The 23818-nt window shown below is 36.5% G+C and overlaps 1 protein-coding gene across 1 annotated transcript; it reads left to right on the top strand.

The window, feature by feature from the left end:
- Nucleotides 1–15620: 15620 nt before the first annotated feature.
- Nucleotides 15621–22059, top strand: LOC121429973. The gene is made up of 4 exons (XM_041627242.1): nucleotides 15621–16632; nucleotides 18101–18266; nucleotides 18652–18821; nucleotides 19662–22059. Exons 1-4 carry the CDS (start codon nucleotides 16282–16284, stop codon nucleotides 19890–19892), a joined length of 918 nt encoding a protein of 305 aa, XP_041483176.1. The 5' UTR covers nucleotides 15621–16281; the 3' UTR covers nucleotides 19893–22059.
- The last annotated feature ends 1759 nt before the right edge of the window (nucleotides 22060–23818 follow it).

Raw genomic sequence — 23818 nt, 5'->3', positions numbered from 1 at the left:
AGTTTCATTCCTCCCTGAACACGTGGAATTCCATTATTTTAACATTTTGTGCTTCAGGCAAGGAGGTCCTAATCGTCAAATTCGTAAAAATTGAAATATTGTATAATTCAAACAATAAAAAACAAAAGAAATAGTGAGTGAGTGACATCATCGACTCTCTCATTTGGATGTAACTGGCTCGTTCATATAACCATTTTGTTGAAAATATTTGAAAAGATTTATTGATCCGACCAATCGCAACTATGGACGGCCTGTGTCGTCTACTTGTATTAATGCATGTTTGTTCAAAATGCTTCCAAGCTAAGATGTATATTCATCCATTGTTTTCTTAAAAATTCACTGTGCTTTTTGTTTACAAAGGACATTTTGCAAATATCCTGTAGAAAAAATTATGACATTGATTAATCCAATCAATCGTTACCCTTTGGAAATCCATCAGTGTCATAATTTTTTCTACAGGAAACTTGCAAAATGTCCTTTGTAAACAAAGGAGAACACACCAAATTGTCAAGAAATCAATGAATATATGGATATTCATTTATATCTAGAATTTTTTTGAACAAACATGCATTTTAATATGATGACTTTGTTTTCCATTGTTGCGATTGATAAGAGCAATTGCAACTCTTTGTAAGACGGGCCCCCTGTCACCAAACAAATCATGACCAGTGAAAAGCTCATGATCTGGCTTTAGTGTTTGGAGTCTTCAGATCGTTGGCAGTGCAGGACTCCATGGGGGGGTGTTACACCCCTAAATGTAATAACACTTTACCCACAAATGAAAATATGCACTTTACCCACAGATGTCGTAATTTTTGATTGCCCACAAATGTATTGCTGATTTTACCCACAAAAGTATTAAATTTGGAGGGATTTTTGGCAAATGCATGTGTTCTTGACTAAAACCCTACAGTATAATGCGTAATATTGCGCAAAATCAGTCTTCTCCAGACCCGGTTATAGAAATATTCAAATTTTCCAAACAAAGACCCACGATAAAATCTTATGTTGAATAAAATAGAAATATAGCGTAATATTTCCTCCAGACCAAGATATTTCAAATAGCAAATAATAGAAAAATAAATAAGAATGATAAAAACACAAGACTCCACGATCTTATCAATGTTGAATAACATCAAAATATAGCGCAGTCTTTCCGCCAGACTCGTTTATTTAAAAAAGTCATAAAAAACAAAAGGGGCACCCTCTCCATCTACCCCCCCCCCTCCATGAATTTCCAGGTAGTGAAAAAAAAAATAAAAAGAGGGAGGCGAAGGAAGGAGAGCATACATCAAAATTCTAGAGAATGTTCGTATATAATACCTCTGTAGTTCAATTGAGAAAACGTATGAAGACATATTTAGACCCTACATGTGATCTTCGATTATCGAAAAAATATGCTAAATTGATCAAGCAATATGATGCGTTTTTATGATTTTCAGATTTCTGTTTTTATCCTTGAAATAAGTCAACAACCAATGGATAAAAAAGGTTGGCACCGTCGCAGGAGCACTTTCCACGGAAAAGAAATAAAATTATGCTAGAATGATGACCAAAATTGTTTCAATTTTTGATAGGCCAAAAGTTTTGGCCTATCAGAAATTGAAACAAGCCCAAAAGAGGTAAAGTTATTCTTAAAAACGTAAAAGTTAGAGTACCGACTCTGGCATGTTCTTTCAATGACCCTCATATTCTTGACAAAAAGAGCGCCCCCTACCGGCATTCATGGCGGGCACATATCCCTTTCAATATTATTCACGAGAATAGAGTTCAATGGGCGAAACGACAGAAAGAAACTTGCCTTGCTTCATTCGGCATGTATCATTATTATGGATAAGCTATGCAAAACTTGACCACCATAGAACTTTCATTGCACATCCCAAACTCATGACATATTAATTCCCCCCCCCCCCTCAAAAACGTAGAATTATAGTCATTCAATTTTTATTCATCAGTCATAAAATATCCCCTAGAAACTGAACATTATTTGAAATATATTTTTTATAGAAATTATCCTCTCATTCTTTGTGGTCCTTGCAAGAAAAAATAAGCGTTTGAAGTAGACACAAGACCCTATAAATATGCACATCATTTATTCGGGGGCTCTGTCCTTTCATTCCCTCGCTAATAATGTCCCCCCTGCACCACTCCGTTGATACATGTACTTCCCTTCTCTATTTTTTTTCGTTTTCTCTCATTTCTTACTGTACCTTAACTGAACTTGTTCTTTTAGGCGAGTTTTTATTCAAATCTGATACATTGACCCCCCCCCCCCCGGACAAAAGACGAATGTTCTATAATTACACACACATGGACAGATCGAATGATAAAGAAGAGTACTAAGTTCACTTAAAAATCCGCTAAAATGAAAGTTTCTTGCTTCGTGTATAGGTCTGTAACTTCATCCCTTAGCTTTTAAAGTTGACTTCAACGTAAAAGCTGTGAAAAGGGTATTTCCCATATTTATTCATTGTAACATGATGGTTTTCACACATGAAAGTTGTCTTGTAATTTAACCGCATCATCCTGTTCGAAGTGTAGGTTTTTTTTTTACTTCAGTTCCTTCCAGACCTGTAAATTACTTAACCACAAATGAAAGTAAGCAACAAATGTAACTTTAGATTTAGACTAGCTCTACAAATTTCTCATATGGATGTCATACGAGTTTATCATAGAGCCTAGCAAATGTGATTTTACGTATTTAGGTGATTTATGAGTTACATTTTTTTTTAGTTTAATGTATATATTTCAGATATTCTCTATGAAAAAAAAATGTTATATATTTCCCTTTCTACCAATGTGGCCGGGGCGGGGATGTGGCGGTTGGAGAACCCCCAACCTCCACCCCCTAAAAAAATAATAGTAATCAATCAATAATAATGAAAGAGAATAAAAAATAATAAACAAATGAACAGATAAATAGATAAATAAATAAATGAATAGATAAATAAATAAACAAATAAAAGAATAAATAAAAAAATCAATAAACAAATAAATAAAAAATAAATAAATGAATAAATAAAAAAAAATAATGCAGAATAACTATACACTCGTACAAAGTCTCAAATTGACATTTTGGACTGTGTGATTACTGTGTAAAAAGCCCCGCTCCCCCTCCACCCGTGCTAGTATATAATGTAAAGTACTTGCATTATCCCTCTTCCATCTCAATCCAGCTCTGCTCCAAATATAAAGTATCTAACACATAGGCTATGATATTATGATACCTAATCGAGGGCCTACATAAAAGAGAATAAAGAAAAATATGAAGATGAGATGTCCTTCAGTTTACGATGAACAAATATTGCAAATGAAAATAGATATCCAACACTATTCTGGGGATTACATTATCATTTCATCACTGGATTTTTATTTTCAGTATTATTGTTGTTTTGAAGTTGGGGGGTTGATTTTTGTTGTAACTTTTATCGAAATAACGATGGCAATTTCTGGCTTATTTGCATTCAAATCGCAGTTTTGGAAATAGATACGGAACGAGTTTCTTTTTCTTCTCTTTCCCTCCCGCCCCCTATCCCTCCCCCTCTCTCTCCCTCCCTCTCCTTCTCATTCTCTCATCTGTCCCTCCATTTTCTATCCGAAATGTTGCATGTATAATGATTGGGAAATCCCATCTAGGTGTTGTATATTATTGTAAGGGTTTATTGCCATTTCGTCCACTGCCATTTTGTCCACTACCCACATGGTCTAATATCATTTCGTCTACCATCAGTTGGTCCACTATCCACATGGTCCAATTACCATTTCGTCCAATCACCATTTCGTCTAATAGCCATTTCGTCTATTATCATTTGGTCTAATAGCCATTTGGTCTAATGGTATTTTTTTGCCAATTGGTCCAATAGCCACTTTGTCCACTATCATTACGTCTATTCCCATTTGGTCTAATAGCCAAATGGTCTAAAGGCAAATGGTCTAATAACCACTTGGTCTACTTTCATTTCGTCCATGTTCCATTTGGTCTAACTGCATTTGGTCTACTATCACTTGGTCTAAACTCATTTCGGCTAACAATCATTTGGTCTAATTGCCATTTGGTCTAATAACCAATATGTCCAATTGCCATTTTGGCTAATCACCATTTCGTCTAATACGCATACTGGTCTACTATGCTGCACTAGCGCCCTCTACGACCCGAGTCGACTCTATTCGCGATTGTGGGCCTAATTAATTACCAATTCTCTTCAACTTCTTGATTTATTTTATCACTGTTGACTAGTGTTGTTCGTCATTGATTACTTTGCATTATGGAAGTGTTTTCCACCCAAAGGGGGAAGCAATGTGTGTCTTATCGAGGTTATACATACACGATACGGGCGAGGAAAAACGGAATGGTATACTGGCGATGTCGCCAGCGGACAACGTGCTCTGGGGAAGAAAGAGAGAAGGAAAAAAAGGAAGAGGGAAGAGGGAGAAAGAAAAGGAAAAAAAGAAAGGGAAACATCTCATGCTTCGCGCTCGCATTAATAATTTATTGAGATATGTATCCTGTACATAATAACAAAAGAAAAATGATTAAAATCTCCCATTTTTGAGATCTGAAAATAGGGAAACAGCTTCAGCTCTTGCTGCGCGCTCACATTTTTATTTATGATACATCCATCTCTTCTTGAATTCCTTCAAACAATCCTTAATCTGTTACTTCTTTATGTCAATTAACCAACATTTTCGGCAATAATTGCAGTAATTGTTCATTTTAAGATAATTATGTATCCTGTATTACAGGGAGTGTTCAAAGTGTCCTGAAATATCAATTTTTTTTAACTCGCCGTGCACATGTTTGTATATTCATTTCTAAACTGGATATATAGTGACGAGGATTGTCAATGTCTAATTCCTTCCTTCAGCTTTTTCTCGTCTCATTCCCCGTTTTCTTTTCCCTCCTTCCCTTTTTCTCTTTTTTTCTCCCCACCCTTTCCTCTTTTTGGGGGCCGTCAATAAGGAGGGGCGGACATGCACTTAATTTGCCCTCCTCGAAATGCCTATGTATCCACTTTATGAATGCTTACAAACAGTCCTTAAAACGTCATTTTTCATGTCAGAATATCACAAATTTCGACCCGCGCTCGCATTATTCATTTAGATGTGTATTATGTACAAATTTACAAACAGTGAATAAAGTGCCCCGTTATGAGGTCTGAATAAAGGAAAATTTCAGCTCGCACTGTGATGTTGCATTTACAAAAGTAAAATATGTATCTTCAAGAATTCCTAAACGCAGTCCTTAAAACGCCCCTGTTTCATGTCAGTATATGGAAAATTCTCAGCTCGCGCTGCGCGCTTGCAATCCTCGCATTAGTTATTAATCTAGAGAAATTTTCAGGATTTTAAACAGTGTCAAGACTTACGATTTTAAGTGTAAAATAATAGTGGGCCTACATGAAATAAAATGTTTATAAAAAAAAAAAACAGCTCGCGCAAGCAAAAAAAAAAAAAAAAAAAAAAAACACGGAAAAAACCCTCTTCGATCCGCAGACAGGGGAATATATAAATAAATGAACATTTTTCGAGCAACAGCCCCCCCCCTGCCCCCATTAGCAAAAGCTAGATCCGCAAAAGGGATGTGTTATAATTATACCCGGCAGGCCTATATACTCGCGACCAAAAATCTACTCTAGTGATTTCAATACACCCCCCCCCCTTCCTGTAAACTCCTGGATCCGCGCCTACGTAGTAGTAATTATTTTAATTATGTATATTATTTCTATTATGATTATCCTTATTATCATTTTTGTTAATATTAGTAATATGATCATCATAATTATTATTAGTAGTAGTATTATTGTGAATTTTATTATTATTATTATTTATTAGTATCATTATGATGATTATCATTCTTATTATTATATCCATTAATTGCTACAGCATGAGTATATCACAAACATTATACTCATCGTTATTGTCAATACTACTAGGCCTACATTTATTTTAGGCGCAGGCGGGCTTCTAGCGACGGGAAACGAACAAAAAGGGAGAGGATAGTACAGGGAAAGAAGATAGGACAGATCGGGAAGAGCTCTTTTTTTGGGGGTGGGGGTATATTGATCAATAATATTTCTTTAAAAGGCTATATTGTCTTTCATCTGTTTATCGTATTTTGATATCGGAATACAATATTCTTTCTTTTTTTTAAATAAAAATTGAGCGACAAATTAAAATAAAAAGACCCTTTTCCATTTTCCCCATCTTAGTTACCCCTTTTATATGTGTGTGTGTGTGCGTTTTAGGGGGGGTGGGGGTGCCTGAATTGCTGTACCCACTGAATCGACCCTTGCGATAGTAGTTATCATCATAGTTTTTAGGGGTTTTTTTAAAACTAATATCATCAATAATTTCAAGGTATTAAAGTCATTTCGCTCCCCTCCTCGGATAACGCAAATTATTTGTATTAGACGAAATGGCTATTGGACCGAATGGCTATTAGACTAAATGGCTATTGGACGATTTGGGAATTGGACGAAATGGTTAGTAGACGATTTGGTTGGTAGACGAACTGATTATTGGACCTAATGTTTGATGGACGAAATGACTATTAGACGAAATGGCAATTGGACTAGTTGATAAGTAGACGATGTGGATATTGGACCAACTGAAATTAGCCGACATGGCTATTGGACCAAATGAACGGTGGACGAACTGGTTAATGGACGATTTGGCATTAGACCAAATGGATTTAGACGAAATGGTTGGTAGACGAAATGGTTGTAGACGAATTGGCTATAGACTAACTGGCTATTAGACTAAATGGCTATTAGACGAAATGGTGATTGGACGAAATGGGTGGTAGACGAAATGTTGATGGACGAAATGGCATTAGACGAAATGAATGTAGACCATGTGGTGAGTGGACGGGATGGCAGTAGACGAATTGGCAATTTACCATTGTAAGAGGCACCTCCAAGGTCGCCCTTTTACGAAGTTCAGTTTGTTGAACAAAAAAAATAGCTCACAATTGAGCAGGTCTTTCAATAAAAAAGAAAAAAACAGTGAATATGGATGGTGGAGGCTCGGAAAAAGTAATAATTTCGTCCGATATGTGAGGATTGATTGATAGACTGAAGGACTTTCATAACCTTTTAAAATCAATTACGATTATCTCCGAGTCGTCTCATTATGGAATAATAATGAAGGCCCTCACGTGTTAGCTGTATTTATTCATTTTTTCAAATCAACTCAAAATATGACATCATTCGCTAAACGATTTTATAAATAAGGGCGAGATTAATTTTGCTGAGGATTGAGACTCCTTACTGTGCACATTCCAAATTTGTTGTTGCATGCAATTTTAAGATTTACACATTTTCAACTTTTTATCCCTTATTGGATTGCTAGTTATTTGTTCATTTATGTTATTTTTAGTGATTCCTTTTGTTGAGTAATTTTTAATTATTTATCAATTCATGCAATGAATTAATTTTTCTTACTGATGATTACTCTGTTTATCAATTAATTCAATCAATTTTTGTTTTATTTTCATTAATTGTCTTATGAGGCGTGTATTTATAATCACACTTAAAACTTTGTGTTTCTAAGCGCTATATATTGTAATCATTATACCCCGTAATCTTATTCTGGCATGCCCACTCTCTGGGGAGCATTCCAACAAGTGTTTGAAGAGTAATTGCTAGGCATACTACATATACATGATATATAGCTTTCGCATCCTTTATGGAGTACCCATTTAACACCTGGGTGCAAGGGTGCGGAACGGGGGGGGGGGTAACTGGGGTCTCTATTGTACCCCCTTCTTTTTTCCCCAAAACTGTATACAAAAAGTAATAATGACCATCTTATAGTGATTTTTTAATGGATAGCTCCCCAACCCCTTCACCACTTTCAAACGGTTCCGCGGCCCCTGGGATGGAGAGGGGGCAAAGTGTGGATGATCACCTTGCCAGACGATGCGAGGCCGAGGTGGGATTCGAACACATTGCCCTCTGAATACAAGGAGAGATTCAGATACCATTATATACTCTCCTTAATGATTTTAGTCAATCATCAACTGATTGAATGATAAACAAATCATTGATTTAAACGTTATATTACCTGATGATTATTGTTTTGATAGGAATAATAATGCCCTGTTAATTGACAGATAGTCGATTGAAACAGTTTCTGACAGCATATAGTTGCTCTTTCCGGCATATATATATATATATATTACAAATTATTGAACTTTAAGTAACAGTGATAAATTTACATTTATAACAATAAGCAGAGTCACAAATTAAACATAAAGAAAATTAACAAAAGAAAAAACATAACAAAACAAATCAAATGCATGCCGGAAAGAGCAACTATATGCTGTCAGAAACTGTTTCAATCGACTATTCTGTCAATTAACAGGGCATTATATATATATATATATTGTAGTCCTTTATGTTTGAATTTGAAATCAATAATAGTAAACTTGAAACTTGATTGATAAATTGTAAAAATGGTTGGTTGATTGGTCGGTCGGTCGGTCATTCGTTCGGTCGAATGGTCGGTCGGTTGGCCGGTCGGTTGGTTGGTCGTTTGTTTGATTGATTGCCCAGACACCCCCTCCCCCAACAGAAATATGTCTATCTTTTTGAAACGATTTCGAAGCCACTGGAAGATACATCTTACTTTTAGAAAGAAAAAAAGGTCATTCATTACAGAACTGGGAATCCCAAACTTATATATCATCCTGTTACAGTAATGTATCACAATACCTCATTAATTCAAAGGGTCCGCTTTGTAATAGCATGTGATCGGAAAATTCTGAATGTTATATACATCTGCACTTTTGCATAAGAACAATCAAGCGTTCGTCACGGTGATTAATTTTATCTACATTTCTAATCTTATACATAATATGTCATCATTACCTAGTAACTCATATTGAAACACCAGTCGGTCGATCATGGACTGTTTAGGCCTACTGTATCTAAAGAACAACCACACCAACAAAAACAGACATTTGTTTATATAGTTTGTTACTTGAGATATTGTGAGAATACATTAAAAAAAACAGGCATTCTGGACACAGTATGCATTGGACTGTCCTTGTCTATATTACATCGTGTCTTCGCACCGGGGTGCAGAACGCTTTTAAGAACATAGAAAATCTATTGTCGAATTCCCTCCATGAATGAGCAACCAAAACGTTTTTCTCGAAAATTGGTTAATTAAAACAGCAGTTTTTTTAGGACGTGTGGTGTAAAGGCTAAAGCATTGGATTCATGATCGTAAGGTTGTGAGTTCAAATCCCCGCTCTGCCATTGTCTCCACTTTAATATTGAAAAAAAAAGAAAAGGCCGGAGAGTAATATTTGTCATTTGTAAAGTCAGCCACTATACCTGATTAACTTAGACGTAAAAATACCGTTTCCTATGTAATTGGTTATATACACCAGCTTGGCGTTAAACCAGCAAAAAGCTGCCGCGTTCTCACGGGAGTTGCTACACTAAAAGACAACAAAAATGGAGTACAAGTGGCAAATTTGAAAATGGATGGAACGCAAATGACAATTTCATAATGTACATGTATGTCAAATTGGCAGTTAGATGGGGTGTTCCCCTTTCCCCCTCCGTCACCTGGATCCTTGATTGCTATAATACACTGTAAAAATTGCGGTGTTGAAACTGACACCAATTGGTGTTAAGGAGAGGACCACACCCTGAGGTGTTAAAATTACACCCTATAGAGATTAAACGTAACACCAAAGAGTATAAATGTAACAAAAGGTGTTGTAATAACACCTTTAGGTGTAAAACTATATAACACCGCCAATTTAGCGACGGTGTAAAAGAACTGGTGTGGTCCTCTATGTACACCGGTTAACACCACAGTTCTTGCTGTGTACTTCATCAAAAAATATAAACAAGGGGGTAAAGGTCACGAGCGGAGACTGATCCGAAATGTAAAAAAATCGTGTTATCATTAAACCAGTCTTTTAAATCCCAAGGTTTGTTTTAAACTTTTAGCATGGAAGTAATGTAGGCCTATTGTAATTGATGTCCCAATATATCTTCCTTATTATTTTCAGGAAAGAATATAATAAATTTACATCTAGCTCACATTATTCGATGATGACTTTTTGACCATGATTTTTTATTCTTAATCATTCACAAATTGTCTTTTGACGATAAAGACGCAGCAACACAAGTCATGAAAGAACTTTCTGATTAGTTCTGGCCAGTGTTTAAAGAATTATAACATGGATCTTAATTGGCCATCCCTCTTTAGTGATTGATCACAGACCTTTGCGTTACGGAGCCTGGGACCGTTTCATAAAGCAGTTCGTAAGTTAAGAGCGACTTTATATAAGAACGACTGGTGATCCTTTCTTATATACGAGCTAAACCATCGCCAATGAACATTTTAGTGTACTCCATCTAACACGAAAGGATCACCAGTCGATTTTAAAGTCACTCTTAACTTGCGAACAGTTTTATAAAACTGCTCCAGGTGTCTTTGACATTCTGCTATTATGGCCATTTGATAATGATATTGGCAATAGCAATCCAAGCATTCTATATATGCATGCAGATAATGTGTCAGCCCATGCATCCGGGTACCAATTTCTTGAAAGCTGTCATCATGCGAAATTCAGTCACCATAGCAACAGTCACACAACTGTGTTTTCCAGCCAACAAGGCTAATCAATAGCAAGGATAATCAGTCCATGCATCCGGGTACCAATTTCTTGAAAGTTGTCATCATGTGAAGTTCAGTCACCATAGCAACAGTCACACAACGGTGTTTCTCAGCCAACATGGCCAATCAAAAGCAAGGATAATAAGTCTGAGATGACATTGTTGATGACCGCGATATTGGGATATAAAAGTTTGTGTACGAAGCAAACAACATAATTGTCAATAGGGTGGTGACGCATCAATAGGGGAATACCCCCGGTCAACCAAACGCGATCGATGGTAATTGATTACGTCATGTTTCTTCAGTAGTCAAAAGACGAACCGATCGATTATAGAGGTTGGATTAATTAATCCCGGTATTCATTGGTTCGAGTGGGGAAATAAATAAACCGTAATAAGAGAGCAGAGTTTTAAATGTGACCTTGAAATTATTTTTTTAATGGGAGCGAGCGAAGCGCACAAGCCCTGATCACAATCGATAGTTTCGAAATCAATGACTGATATGTAGGCCTCATTGTTGGTGTCCAATGTTAGTGTTAAGTTTTGTCAGACGTGCATCAATCAGATATATTTGTTACGTTTGTTAACGGATGGGGCCGAAATTTAACGTCACCATTCGAGAGACAAGACTAATGCTGTATTTTGGGGTTTGTTTTCTTTTGTATGCACATTTCGTAATCTGATAATTTTTTAGCAAATCTAAAATGGTTTTGCATAAGGTACGGATTATAAAACTGGATGTAGGAGAGCCGGCACTTCTATTCCATCTGTTCTAAAATTTATTTCAAATTTCATGCAGGTGTATAAAAAAAGGTAATTACCTTATACTTTTCTGCACATCATTGTAAATAAAATGGCAATGACATAAAGCATAAAGGAAATGAAGTAGACTAGACTATTGTTTATTTAAAGATTAACTACGGAAGTTGTTTATTGAGGATCTAATGAAATAACTATTTTTGTTATTTCTATTGGTCCTTGACCAATATAAAGCTGATTATTGAAAGGTATTAATCCCTTTCACTGATATACGGGGAGTGAAAAGATGGAGGACTTGACATATTTGTTTGCAAACTGTATGTGATGAATGGGTGTCCTTTTCCGAACAGAAGACGAGTAATAACAATGCCCCGCTCCCACCCCTCCCCAGAAACAAAGCCCACCTCAGGGATGTATAACATTCAGAAAAAAAAGGTTTTCTTTGCATTTACTGCGGGATTTACTGTTTGCGGTGCAAAAAGAACCCGCGGTTTGTGGTTCGAAGAATGAGTATTTTATGAGTCAGCCCCTCTTTTTGTCAAGAAGCATACGACAATCAGATAGCGTCTCATGTAGTAGGAATGTCTCAGATATTTGTTTACACCTGGCGATTTGGCGGTCGAAAAACGGGAGTAACGAAGAAAAAAACCCTGTCTGTGCTTCAAACATTCTACTAACAGTTCTAAGGCTATCTAAACTCAGTTCATTCAGAAAATGTGTCGAAATCTAAATTGGTCTTAAAGGTCAAGTCCACCCCAGGAAAATGCTGACCTGAATAAATAGAGAAAAATCAAACTAGCATAGTGCTGAAAATTTCATCAAAATCGGATGTAAAACAAGAAAGTTATGATATTTTAAAGTTTCGCTTATTTTTCACCAAACAGTGATATGCACAACTGTAGGTGAGTCGGTCGATGATGTCCATCACTCACTACTTCTTTTGTTTTTTGAATCAAACAATATTTCAATTTTTATAGATTTGACAATAAGGACCAACTTGACTGAACCATGTAGTATTAAACAATACTAATTCCACATTTTCAGGAAGGAATTAATAGTTGTATTTCATGTAATAAAATACAAAAGAAATAGTGAGTGGATGACGTCATAGTCTCCTCATTTGCATACCAGCCAGGATACTGTTTTGTGAAATAGAGCAAAACTTTAAAATGTCACAACTTTCTTAATATAAAAAGTGTATTTCAAAGGTAAATGCTACCTTTCCTCATTTTATTATGACCACTGTCATAATCATCTTTATAATAATGGTTAATGGGTCCATGGACCTTTAGGTCCTATAGGACCTATATAACGATCTTCCCCATGATATGGTACATAGTGCCTCACTTCATATATTCAAACGTAAATTGAAAGCGATGCTTATCAATTCTTATAATTTCCCTTTGTAACTTTTATATTCATGTACTTTGTTAATACGCTCTGGCTGAGTAATGAGTAATGAATAATAGTCATACAGTGGCAGACTCTTTTTTATTTATTTATTTTATTATTTTGTATTCCTTACATATCCACAATCGTAACATTTTGGCATTACTTTGTTATAATCAATTTACTTACCTGTCCTCTCCTCATTAAGACTGATATTTTTTCTGGATCCTGCAGACTTAACAAGCTTTGCTTTTTATGCAGGTTCCCTCATATTTCACTCTTTTAAATTGTCTTTAATTCCAAATCGCTATTTTCTTTAATTTGAATGAATTGTTATGCCTTGTCTGATTTGTATTCTCATTAGTTTTCATATTTGTTGTTTGTACTTGTGAAATATGAAAAATAAAGTCAAATCAATTCAAATCAATGTTGGGTCCAATAACATTACCAAAGTTTTTACCCCAATTTCTCAATTTCACCTACCTTCTGTTATCAACGTGATGATGATGATGGTGGTGGTGGAGGTAGTGGTTGTGGTGATAATGATGATGATGGTGATGATGATGGTGTTGATGATGATGATGGTGGTGTTGATGATGAAGATGATGATGATGGTGGTGGTGATTATGATGATTGTGATGATAGATGGTGATGATGATGATGATGGTGGTGGTGATTATGATTGTGATGATAGATGGTGATGATGATGATGATTATGATGATATGATTATGATGATATAGATGGTGATGGTGATGATGATGATGATGGCGATGATAATGATGATGATGATGGTGGTGGTGGTGGTGGAGGTGGTGCATCGTGGTAATAATGATGATGATTGCTGTAGTGATGCTGATGATGATAATGGTAGTGGTTGTGGAGGTGGTGGTTGTGATAATGATGATGATGGTGGTGGTGGTGGTGGTGATGATGATGATGAGAATGATGATGATGATGACGATGATGACGATGATGATGGTGATGATGATGGTGTTGATGATGAAGATGATGATGATGATGGTGGCGGTGGTGATTATGATGATTGTGATGATAGATGGTGATTATAATGATATGATGATGATGATAGATGGTGATGGTGATGATGATGGTGGTGGTGGAGGTGGTGGTGCATCGTGGTAATATTGATGATGATGGCTGTAGTGATGGTGATGATGATAATGGTAGTGGTGGTGGAGGTGGTGGTTGTGGTGGTGGTGATAATGATGATAATGATGGTTGTGGTGGTGGTGATAAAAATCATGATGATGATGGTTGTGGTGATAATGATGATGATGGTGGTGGTGGTGATGATGATGATGATGAGAATGATAATGATGACGATGATGATGGTGATGAATTATGGTGATAGTGGTGATGATGATGAGATGGTAATGATAGATGGTGATGGTGGTGGAGGTGGTGCATCGTGTCGATAATGATCGTGGTAGTGATGGTGATGATGATGGTGGTGGTGGTGGAGGTGGTGGTTGTGGTGATAATGATGGTGGTGGTTGGTGGTGATTTATGATGATGATGATTATCATCATGATGGTGGTGGTGATGATAATGATGATGATGATGGTGGTGGTGGTGGTGATGATAATGATGATGATGATGGTGGTGGTGGTGGTGATGGTGATAATGATAAGAATGATAATGATAATAATATTAATTACAATAATAAATAAAAATAATAAGGAGTTAAAGTGAACTGGACTAAAGTTCGTTGATCCTGTATGTATTCACTTAGAATTAACAATGATGATTGCAAAATGGTCTGTCTTTGACAAAAAGTGCACATCAATATGAACTCATTGCTCTCAAAATGTGATTCTAATATTCTCATCAAAATGAAAGCAAAGTTCTGATAGTTTACCGGAATAAACAAGACTATTTTATTTTGCCCTGCCCCTGGACTCGATAGGAGTTTCGCTTTCGATCCACATTAAGAGCATGAAAAGAGTTATTAGACGCATAATTATCGTCGGGTGAAAATGCCCTTTAGACGATTATCAGTGCCATTGGTGTTTCTTATTGTGACGTAAAACGCGTCACTCTCAATGACCGTTCTTGTTGATTCCGATTGGCTGCTGGCTGGTTGCAACAAAAAACAAAAGGACTTCCTGGGATGTTATCCGTAATGAGCAGCTTAAAATAGCCAACGGAGGAAGGAAATACTCTCTTGAAAGTGACGTAGGCTCTGTATTTATGACTCCAGAGAGAGGGAGTGAGAGAGAGAGGGGAGAGAGTGAGAAAAAGAAAGAGAGTGGGATGTTGGTGGGGTGACAGAGAGAAAGGGTACGAGGGAAAGGATGGTGTTTTGTAGAGAAGGGGTGAGAAATGAGAAAGACGCTGGGCTAGGAGAAAGAGATTGAGATCGAGGGAGGGAGGGAGAGAGAGAGGGGGGGGGGGGCTAACATGTAACTTCTGTGTAGTGTGTGTTATAATATATATGTATTTAAAAAAAAACAAGATCCCTGGTATACATGTAATTTACAATGCATGTATGAAGAGCGTGCGTGCAAGTGATGTCATGGTTAGTCTTAACTGAAAACTCTTTGTTGGTCATTGCGAGCTGAAACTCTGTTCACAATTCTGTAATACTTCTCATGCAATCCCCTTAGACAATTATTCTATTATGTATGACTAAAGACTATAATTTTTTTTGCATAATGGCCTACATAGTATTCTTTAAAAGAACAACCTCCAAATGAATAATCCTTGAATGTCTGTTTAGTAGACTAATTAAGTGATCTCCGGTCGTCGAGTCGGGGAATCCCCATTGGTTTTTCCACAAGCCCGTGGTTTTTCCAAGCTTCTTTCTCATATAAAAGCATTGATCTTTTGTCACTTGGATCAGAGTACCACATGCACATCGAAGTCAACTAAAATCGTGTCAAAGTCAAAATTTCGTTTGAATCACTTTCATTATTAGTCAAACAGAACACGGTTTGAAATCAGGCATAAAGTCCTTCGTTTTTAATTGAAACAGCTGGCTTTATTGTACTCATATAATAATTTCTACATTTAAAGCTTTCACCAGAGTTCAATCAGCGTTGGCTCTTTTTGCTGTCTCTCCAAACTCGGTCTACATTGAGTTTGTGGGTTTTCCCGCGGAAGGTCTAAGAGCACATTTTTTTTGTCACAAGTTTCGCAATCCTGATCAATCGAGGGATCCCCATGAGTCATAGACCAAGATCTCGCGGATTACGACCAGGACCAGATCGATCGATTTAATCAGTTCATTCATCGACCGAACCTCAACAACAGTTGACCATCAAGCGGCCGTGCATGTCCAGAACACATACATCAGTTTCGGACACTTCAAATCATTCAGTTTGTACTTGAGCATCAACTGAAACTTGCAACTTAAAACACAACACGAGAGCAGTCTATTGCTCTTTACAATCAGTTCTCTTGAGTCATTAAAAAGGTGCCCTCAACAATCTGTGGACTCGAGATTTCTTATCACCAGCTTCAAACCGTAATCAAATGCTTTCGTGGCTTGGCAAGCTGTGGTCCAAACTCTCCCGACCGGCGACAACGACTCCTGCATCGAATATGGACACCGAAGTCCGCATGGGCGACGTCGATAGCCCCTCGGCAGTCTGGATTCCGTCACATCATCTTGAGCGTCATCGGAGCTTCAGACGACAGCTATCGAGGAAGCTGAGTTCGCGCGCCAAACAGCTCGGTGTCTGCAACTCGACTGCCTGCGCCATCGCAGTGTGTTTCATTTTGGCGTTTTTTGCGCTGATCGTGTCCTGCTTTACGTTCTATCTCTACGTCAAAAGCCATGGACTTGGGCATGAGATGGAGGTGGCAAGGGAGGCTTTCAATCCGGTAAGTTTAGTCATCTGTTGAACTGTACCCTCCGATTTTTTCCCTTTCCTTCTGTTCTTCCTTCTTTCCAAGCTTTAATTCTTGTAGATTAAGACTATGCCTCCTTCACTACTGGAAGATAGCATAAGGAAAGTATTCATAAGTGGAGAGAGAACAAGAAGGGACAGAGAAAGTTAGGGAGTATTACCAAACAAAAAAGCAATAGAAAAAGATTGATGGGGGGGGGGGACCTGCATGAATATTTACAAATTCATGTAGATATTTTCAACTCCAATTTATAATCAGCCTCAACAATCATCTGACAATGTACGCTATATAGACTCTGGTCTATTCTTATGTACATGTTCGTTATCTATGTTTATTTTATCTTTATGTTTTCATCAACTTATCCATGTTTATTCAAACATCTTTTTCATAGAAACTAGTGTTTGTATATGACTATTGATTCTTTTTTGATAGTGCTCGGAAATCTAGGCACCCTCGTAAAAGTACGTTATTTATGATTATTTTATCATGTTTTATCAACAGTTATCCATAAACATCTTTTCATAGAAACTAGTGTTTGCATATGACTAATGATTTTTTGGGGATAATGCTCGGAAATCTAGGCACCCTCGTTAAAGTAAACAATTTATTGTTTACCTTCCTACATTTAGATAGATGAATGCAATAATAGCTCTGTAAATTCCCCCAGCCTGAATTCGGTTTATTTGTATTGTGCTCATCGGTTCAGTAAACATCGTGGAAAGAAGATGGAGTGGAAAAATCCCTTATGTGCATCGAGCATATCGCATTGCTCAATCAGTAAATTTCCGCAATGCTTTTACGTACTATACAAAAACAAGTACACACCTAGTTACCAATAATGCATATAGCATTTCCATTCATTTGAAAGCAGACTGATGACTTGAATCGATGCTTTTTCTGTTCTACACAACGCAGTAAAAACAAAAAATAAACAACATGCGAAAAAAACAGTCAAATTGACTTGATCAGTAGTCAGCTGGGTGCAACTCATATGTCTTGCCATTTCTGGCGTATATTCTAGTCAGAAATATGAACCGATCGATGTTTTAAATTCAAACCGCATTGTTCATTTTTTTTCTAACAATGTTATTGAACAACGCGGCACTCGTGATCCAGCGTACCGTGCGTACACACGGGGTGGTTGAGGAGTTCAACCTGGGTTCAACCATAGAGATACATATCTATGGGTTCAACCCACTTCCCCCATAAATAATAGAGCACCCCTGAGAATTCATCCCCATAAATTATTTTTGAAGACCTTTCTTTTTTTTTCGCTTGTCACATTTTTTTGAGGTACGAAACGACCGTAAATTTGTTGCATATCTAACCATCAATTTTTTTTAATCACGTTCATTCGTGAATAAATCTGTGATTATTCTGATGAAATTGAAAGCAATCCTCTCAATATTCCTCTATTTTTTTTCGTCTTATTTCGTTTTAGCATTCAGCGAGTCACTACAGGGATTCACCCCCACCCCAAGTTTTCGATGGTCTCACAACAGAGATGCCACAACGTGCAGGGAATGGTGACGAGGAATCAGCGAAATCAGCATACGCGCATATTGTTGGCATTAGCGATGGACCAAGGCAAAATGATGAAGATTTTGGTGAGTATCAGCAACAGCAAAAAAAATGCAAATTATCGCTCTGTATTATTTTTTTTTGTTTAATAATCATTGATATTTATTATAAATGTCACAGAAGTATATCTATTAAAAGTACAAAGTAGAGGAGTAGTAGTTTAATACAAGTAGACGTGGTAGGTATTTCAAGAACAAGACAAAAAAACCCATCATAATCGAACTAAAGGAAATAATACATTTGTGTATGCATGGAGATGGAACATAACCTTGTACTAACATAGGTGGGAGGGTTCAAAGTAATGTTCTCGAAAAGAAAAAAACAGCTCTTATTCTTACTTTCAATATATTCGTATTCAAATAAAGTCGTTCATACAAATACTTCATTATCATTTCCCCCATATTATTGTAGGTTGCTTGAATATATGGAAAGTCAACACAACGCACAACGTGAAATTCTTGAGCAGTTACGGTATTGAGATCCTCGAGCCCGGCTTTTATTACGTCTATACACAAATATATTTCAGTGATCCAGAGACCGACGCTACCTACGACTCAAGAACTGGCGCCAATTTGCCCATGGTAAGTTTACTTTCCTCTGGTTTTCATCATTGTATTTATGTGGTTATAGAGGACCACCAAATTTTCAAATCTCCTTGTCATTTCTGACTTATCTTCACTCTTAAAAATATTGGGTAAAAATGCTCCATGATGGTAATTATGTATCCAACCAACATTGGGCATTTCTTTTGGGCATTATTATTTATCCAGTGTGATGAAATTTTGCTCATTCTTAAGTAATTTCTGCTTATTTTTTAACCTTACTGGACAATATGCTTCCCGCATTGGGTAAAATACTGCCCAAAATTGGTTGGATACATAACTACCCTCGTGCTGGTTAAAAGTTTGCCCAATATTTTTTACAGTGTTGTATTTTTTTTTATAGCATTCGTTCTAAAATTTGTTGCAAAGGAATTTGGATTGCAGATGCAGATGCATTAAGCGAAATATATTTCAATGTCTTTCAATGTTAAATTGTATATTGGGAACCCTTTCTGCTTTTATCTACTCAACATCAAATTTGAAAAAAAATGAGGGATATTGCCTACTTTTTTAAAATGTAGACAATAGATTTGGCTTGGAGTAGTGTAATATTTCAGAAAACATTATCACGGTCTCCCCTCTCTTTTCCTTTTATTATTTTCTCCTTTTTTGGGGGGGCTTACCAGTGCCCCCAAGCGCCCCAATCTATTCACCAGTGACCTTATGATCGATATCATGCTTTGGATCTGGGGGGATATTCTGACGAAACTATAGGGCCCCCTTTTATACCGATATAGATGATGAAGATCCATCATGATTGTGTCTTTAGAATAAATAAATAACCCAAATCATCCTTTCTTTTGTTTTATTCCATCGCAGCGATCTACAACCAATCGCAACCATGTTCCACTGATGCAGAGCGTCGCCCCGTTCAACGAATACTCGACCAAGTACCACGGCGGCGTCTTCCACCTAGAGAAGGGCGATAAGATCACCGTAAGCGTATCGGATGATGATCTCCGGATCAACACCGGTAGTGATAAGACTTTCTTCGGTGTGTTCATGCTCGGGTCAACCAAGCCAGATCATGGGGCACCAACAAAAAGATGAACTTGCCTTTGAACTCTTTCGTGCGCGTGCGCGCGGGAAGACGGATTTATTTATATAAAAAACAGTAAAATGTGAGGAAAAGAAGAATAGATTTCCTTTGTGCAATAATGCACAGAGTTATTTTGATATAACATGTGCCATCTAGCACAAACTATCTTATTAATATGATGCACTTTTGCTTTGCACGCGGAAATAGTATGATGGGGAATCCCCTTGAGTACTCTATTGCTCTTTAAATAATGCTCTAAAAAAAATCATGCTGAACCGGAAGGGAAGGTCATTGGGGTTATAGGGTAGTATCAAAGGACTTCTGACATGTCTGGATAAATTGCAAAGATGCAGTGTATAGGAGAGATGGAGACCAGACTTTCCCCAGAATAGAATACCTCTATGAACTGGGACATTTGTTATTAAAGGGTTTTTGTCACATTATGATGGTATACCCATTTAGATTTAAATGGGAAATAGAGCTTTAAATTTTCAAGGATTTTTTTTTCTATTTCTTATTCTTTTGAAGATGGACAATGACGAGAATGTTGATAATGTTTATGACTTGTTCCTTTTTTGGAAATTAATTACAGATACCTTGTTTAGAATGAGGGGAAAACAATAAAAATGCGGATAAGTTACAGTTTGAGAGGTTAAGCATTAATGAGAACTTCTGAGGAGACTTTAATCTTATTTGCATTTTTAACTTGATTGTTTATTATTATGGGGTTTAACCCGTCTTAGAAACTCTCACTGTGTAACGGTGAATATTATACCTGTGATCTGATATTCAGATTTATAATTATTGTTGTATGGTTTTGTTTAAGAACGCTGTATATTTGTCAAAATCTGACAACCGTATACAGGGAAGTACAGGCTTTAAGATTCCTTTTTTTTGTCAAAATCATTTTCAAGCAGAGTAAATGAAATTGTAATAACATTCACGTGAGCTTGGTGTCTCCATGCTTTTAATGTACATTGTATATCGTGAAGAACCATGTACCCCCCCCCCCCCCTGCGTACGCGCCTGGGTGAAAAAAGTAGGGTATTCATGAAAATCGCTATGAAGAATTAAAGTTTACAATGTTCATGATGATTTCAAAACATTCCAGAAGTTGGTCTGATTAAATTGCATAATTAAAAAAAAAAATCATTTTTAACGGTGATCGTATATAATAATGGGGTGGCCTGTGAAATAACGAGCTTTTAAATCGTGTAAATTCCGACACATCCATTTAGATGATAAATTTTTAATTATCCTGATTATAATCATGATAAAATGTGCACAGTCTTGCCAAAGTATATACTGCCGTATATATATATATGCGATGTTGTAAAAGTATCAATGAGTAAATTATTATATACACAACGGTCAACTCTTATCAGCTATACTGTTTTGTATGAAATGTACAAAAATATTGACCAATATCATCGTGTGAAACATTGTGAAAATATACGTGTTCATTGAACATTGAGACCACTACCACTATGACCAAAAGTCATGATCATTGGTATATCATGTATAATTATTTTGTTGTGTAAATGATTGTATATATGAAAGTTGTATATATAGATATTTTATTTTTTTTGACAAGTACTAAATTTTGTGTACTCCAATAATCTATTGCTTCAGTCAAGGAAATATTCTTTATCTTCTTTTAGATTAAGTTTGTTCTTATACGATCACGATCGATATTTTGATAAAATCACCTGCATTAATTGCACGCAAATCTGTTCGCTCAAAGCCTTCACCAAATTCTTTTCCCGCAAATGATAGAATAAGGGGTCTTCGTATCTCAATGAATAATTCAAAAATTATTTTTGTTCTATTTACATGTCTGAACTCCAGCAAAAAAAACATTGAAGCGACCACTATAAATGACAATTATTGTCGTCTGACAATATTGCTCTTTCATTCAGCTCGCCTCTAGAAATTATTTCTTTTTGTAAGGCAGGCCGATCGAAGAGTGGGAGTTTCAGACTCTCATCAGATCTTTCACTTCCGCATTGAATCTGTATATGCGCTCTATTATTCAAGATAATTCATGTCACGAAGATGACAATTTATGTATGTAAATCTCCTGTAAACTTATATGTATGTATACTGTCATCTTCCTGTTAGTATAGTAATTTATTGAAGAGGTGTTTTTGCAATAAAAGCATGTGAAAATAAAGATAATCATTTTCTTTCCTGATATTTCTTCTCTTATGTATGATAATTAAGTAACGCACAAACATGCACTATACAGTAAGGGGGAGGAGTACAATGTAAAAATATTGGGTAATTTTTTTACAACCACGAGGGTAATCATTGAGTCATACACAGTAAAAAAATAAATAATAATTACACAACGCTGTTTACTATAATTTTTATTAACCTTACAGTAATTGTTTAAACAGTTTAAACAAGTGTTTAAATCTTAAGCAACAAAGTTTGATTTTCAAAATCTAATCTTCAATATATTAAACATGATTGTTTAAACGGTTAAACAGATACTGTAAGATTCATATAGTAAACAGCGAAACAGCGTTTTTACTGTGCACCAATTTTGTGCAATATTTTACCCAATGCGCGAAGCATAATGTCCAGTAAGGATAAAAATAAGCAGCAATTACTTTAAAATAGGCAAAATTTTCATCACACTGGATAAATAAAAATGGAGCACTTTTACCCAATATTATTTTTAGAGTGTAACAGCCTCTAATACACAACAACAATAATAATAGAAAAGGTGAGTAGGAAATAGGGAAAATAATGCAATAAAAGCGCTGAAAATATTGTGCTGCAAGTGTAAACTAACCGCCCCTCATGAATTCCTAAGCATTTGGAAAATATAGGAGAAGCAAAAAAAAAGGGGCAGACTATCAAAAAGAGAGGTGTGGGGTCGTGTAAAACTATAACGCTCCGCCCCTTTCATTCAATAAAAAGGATGACGTCACCTTTAAGTGGTCTCTTGCACCCCCCTTCCCATCAACATACCATGGCGCCGCCCCTTATATTATGCGTTGGGTCGTTTAACTATACTACCCCTGAGAGTGCATTAGCCGATTATGCCACTTTGCCCCTCCCATTAGTATTAAACTGATTTTATGCCCCCTTGATATTAACGTCGGCTTCCTGCAAGAAGGGACTTAAGGATAATTTTTACGATTATTTTCTTATCATGCCCTTTTTAATTTGCTGATACTTCCGAGTTTTACTTGAAATTTCGAAATAATTTTTGCACCATTGCAGGGCCTATATACGATGTAGTCTTTCAATATTTGAAACAAACAACAACAACAACAAATAGAAAAAAATGCACCTCGGTCGATAACTGAGACTTTGGATGTATATGGTACAATCTCAGGTACAAGTTTCCGAATAGCATACCCATAGGGGCGGCGATCCCGGCGTGGGGCGGGGAGTTCTCAATCCCTTAGAATTTCAAATTTTGTACATGCAGCGTCCTATGGGAGAGGGTCGTCTCGCCCCACCCCACACCCCTCCCAGAGGGACCAAACAAAATATCTTACGAAATAATCGCGCATGGTCATAACGGTTCTCATTTTAATATTTTCATTCAAACTTGGTCATATAATCTTGATTGGAATCATAGTGCAATGGTTATTAGGTCAAGTACGTTTCAGGATTAGATTATTTTGTAATCCGCTCGTATATCAGAGGCGGCTTCGAAGAAATGAAGATGATAAAGATAAAATCATGAACAAAGTATAGAGTCTATAATTGGCCAAAACTATTTAAACGCATGATAATTATGGTTGTACAGGGTGTATTCTGTAAACTTAGGGGGGGGGGGCAGAGAGAGATGAAATAGAGAAGGAATGAAAGATATGTAGGAAAAGGATAATGGAATAGTGCACACTCTAAACAATATTGGGTAAAAGTGCTCCATGGGGGTAATTATGTGTCCAACCAACACTGGGCATTTCTCTGG

Source organism: Lytechinus variegatus, chromosome 16, assembly GCF_018143015.1.
Source record: "Lytechinus variegatus isolate NC3 chromosome 16, Lvar_3.0, whole genome shotgun sequence".
Taxonomy (NCBI): Eukaryota; Metazoa; Echinodermata; class Echinoidea; order Temnopleuroida; family Toxopneustidae; genus Lytechinus; species Lytechinus variegatus.
This window is presented reverse-complemented; position numbering and strand designations above follow the sequence as displayed.

Bases quoted from the DNA above. Each gene is read 5' to 3' on its own strand.
- LOC121429973 (XM_041627242.1), top strand. From the start codon at position 16,282: ATGCTTTCGTGGCTTGGCAAGCTGTGGTCCAAACTCTCCCGACCGGCG. The intron at 16,633-18,100 runs GTAAGTTTAGTC...ATTTCGTTTTAG, and splicing joins CAAGGGAGGCTTTCAATCCG to CATTCAGCGAGTCACTACAG. The intron at 18,822-19,661 runs GTAAGTTTACTT...ATTCCATCGCAG, and splicing joins CTGGCGCCAATTTGCCCATG to CGATCTACAACCAATCGCAA.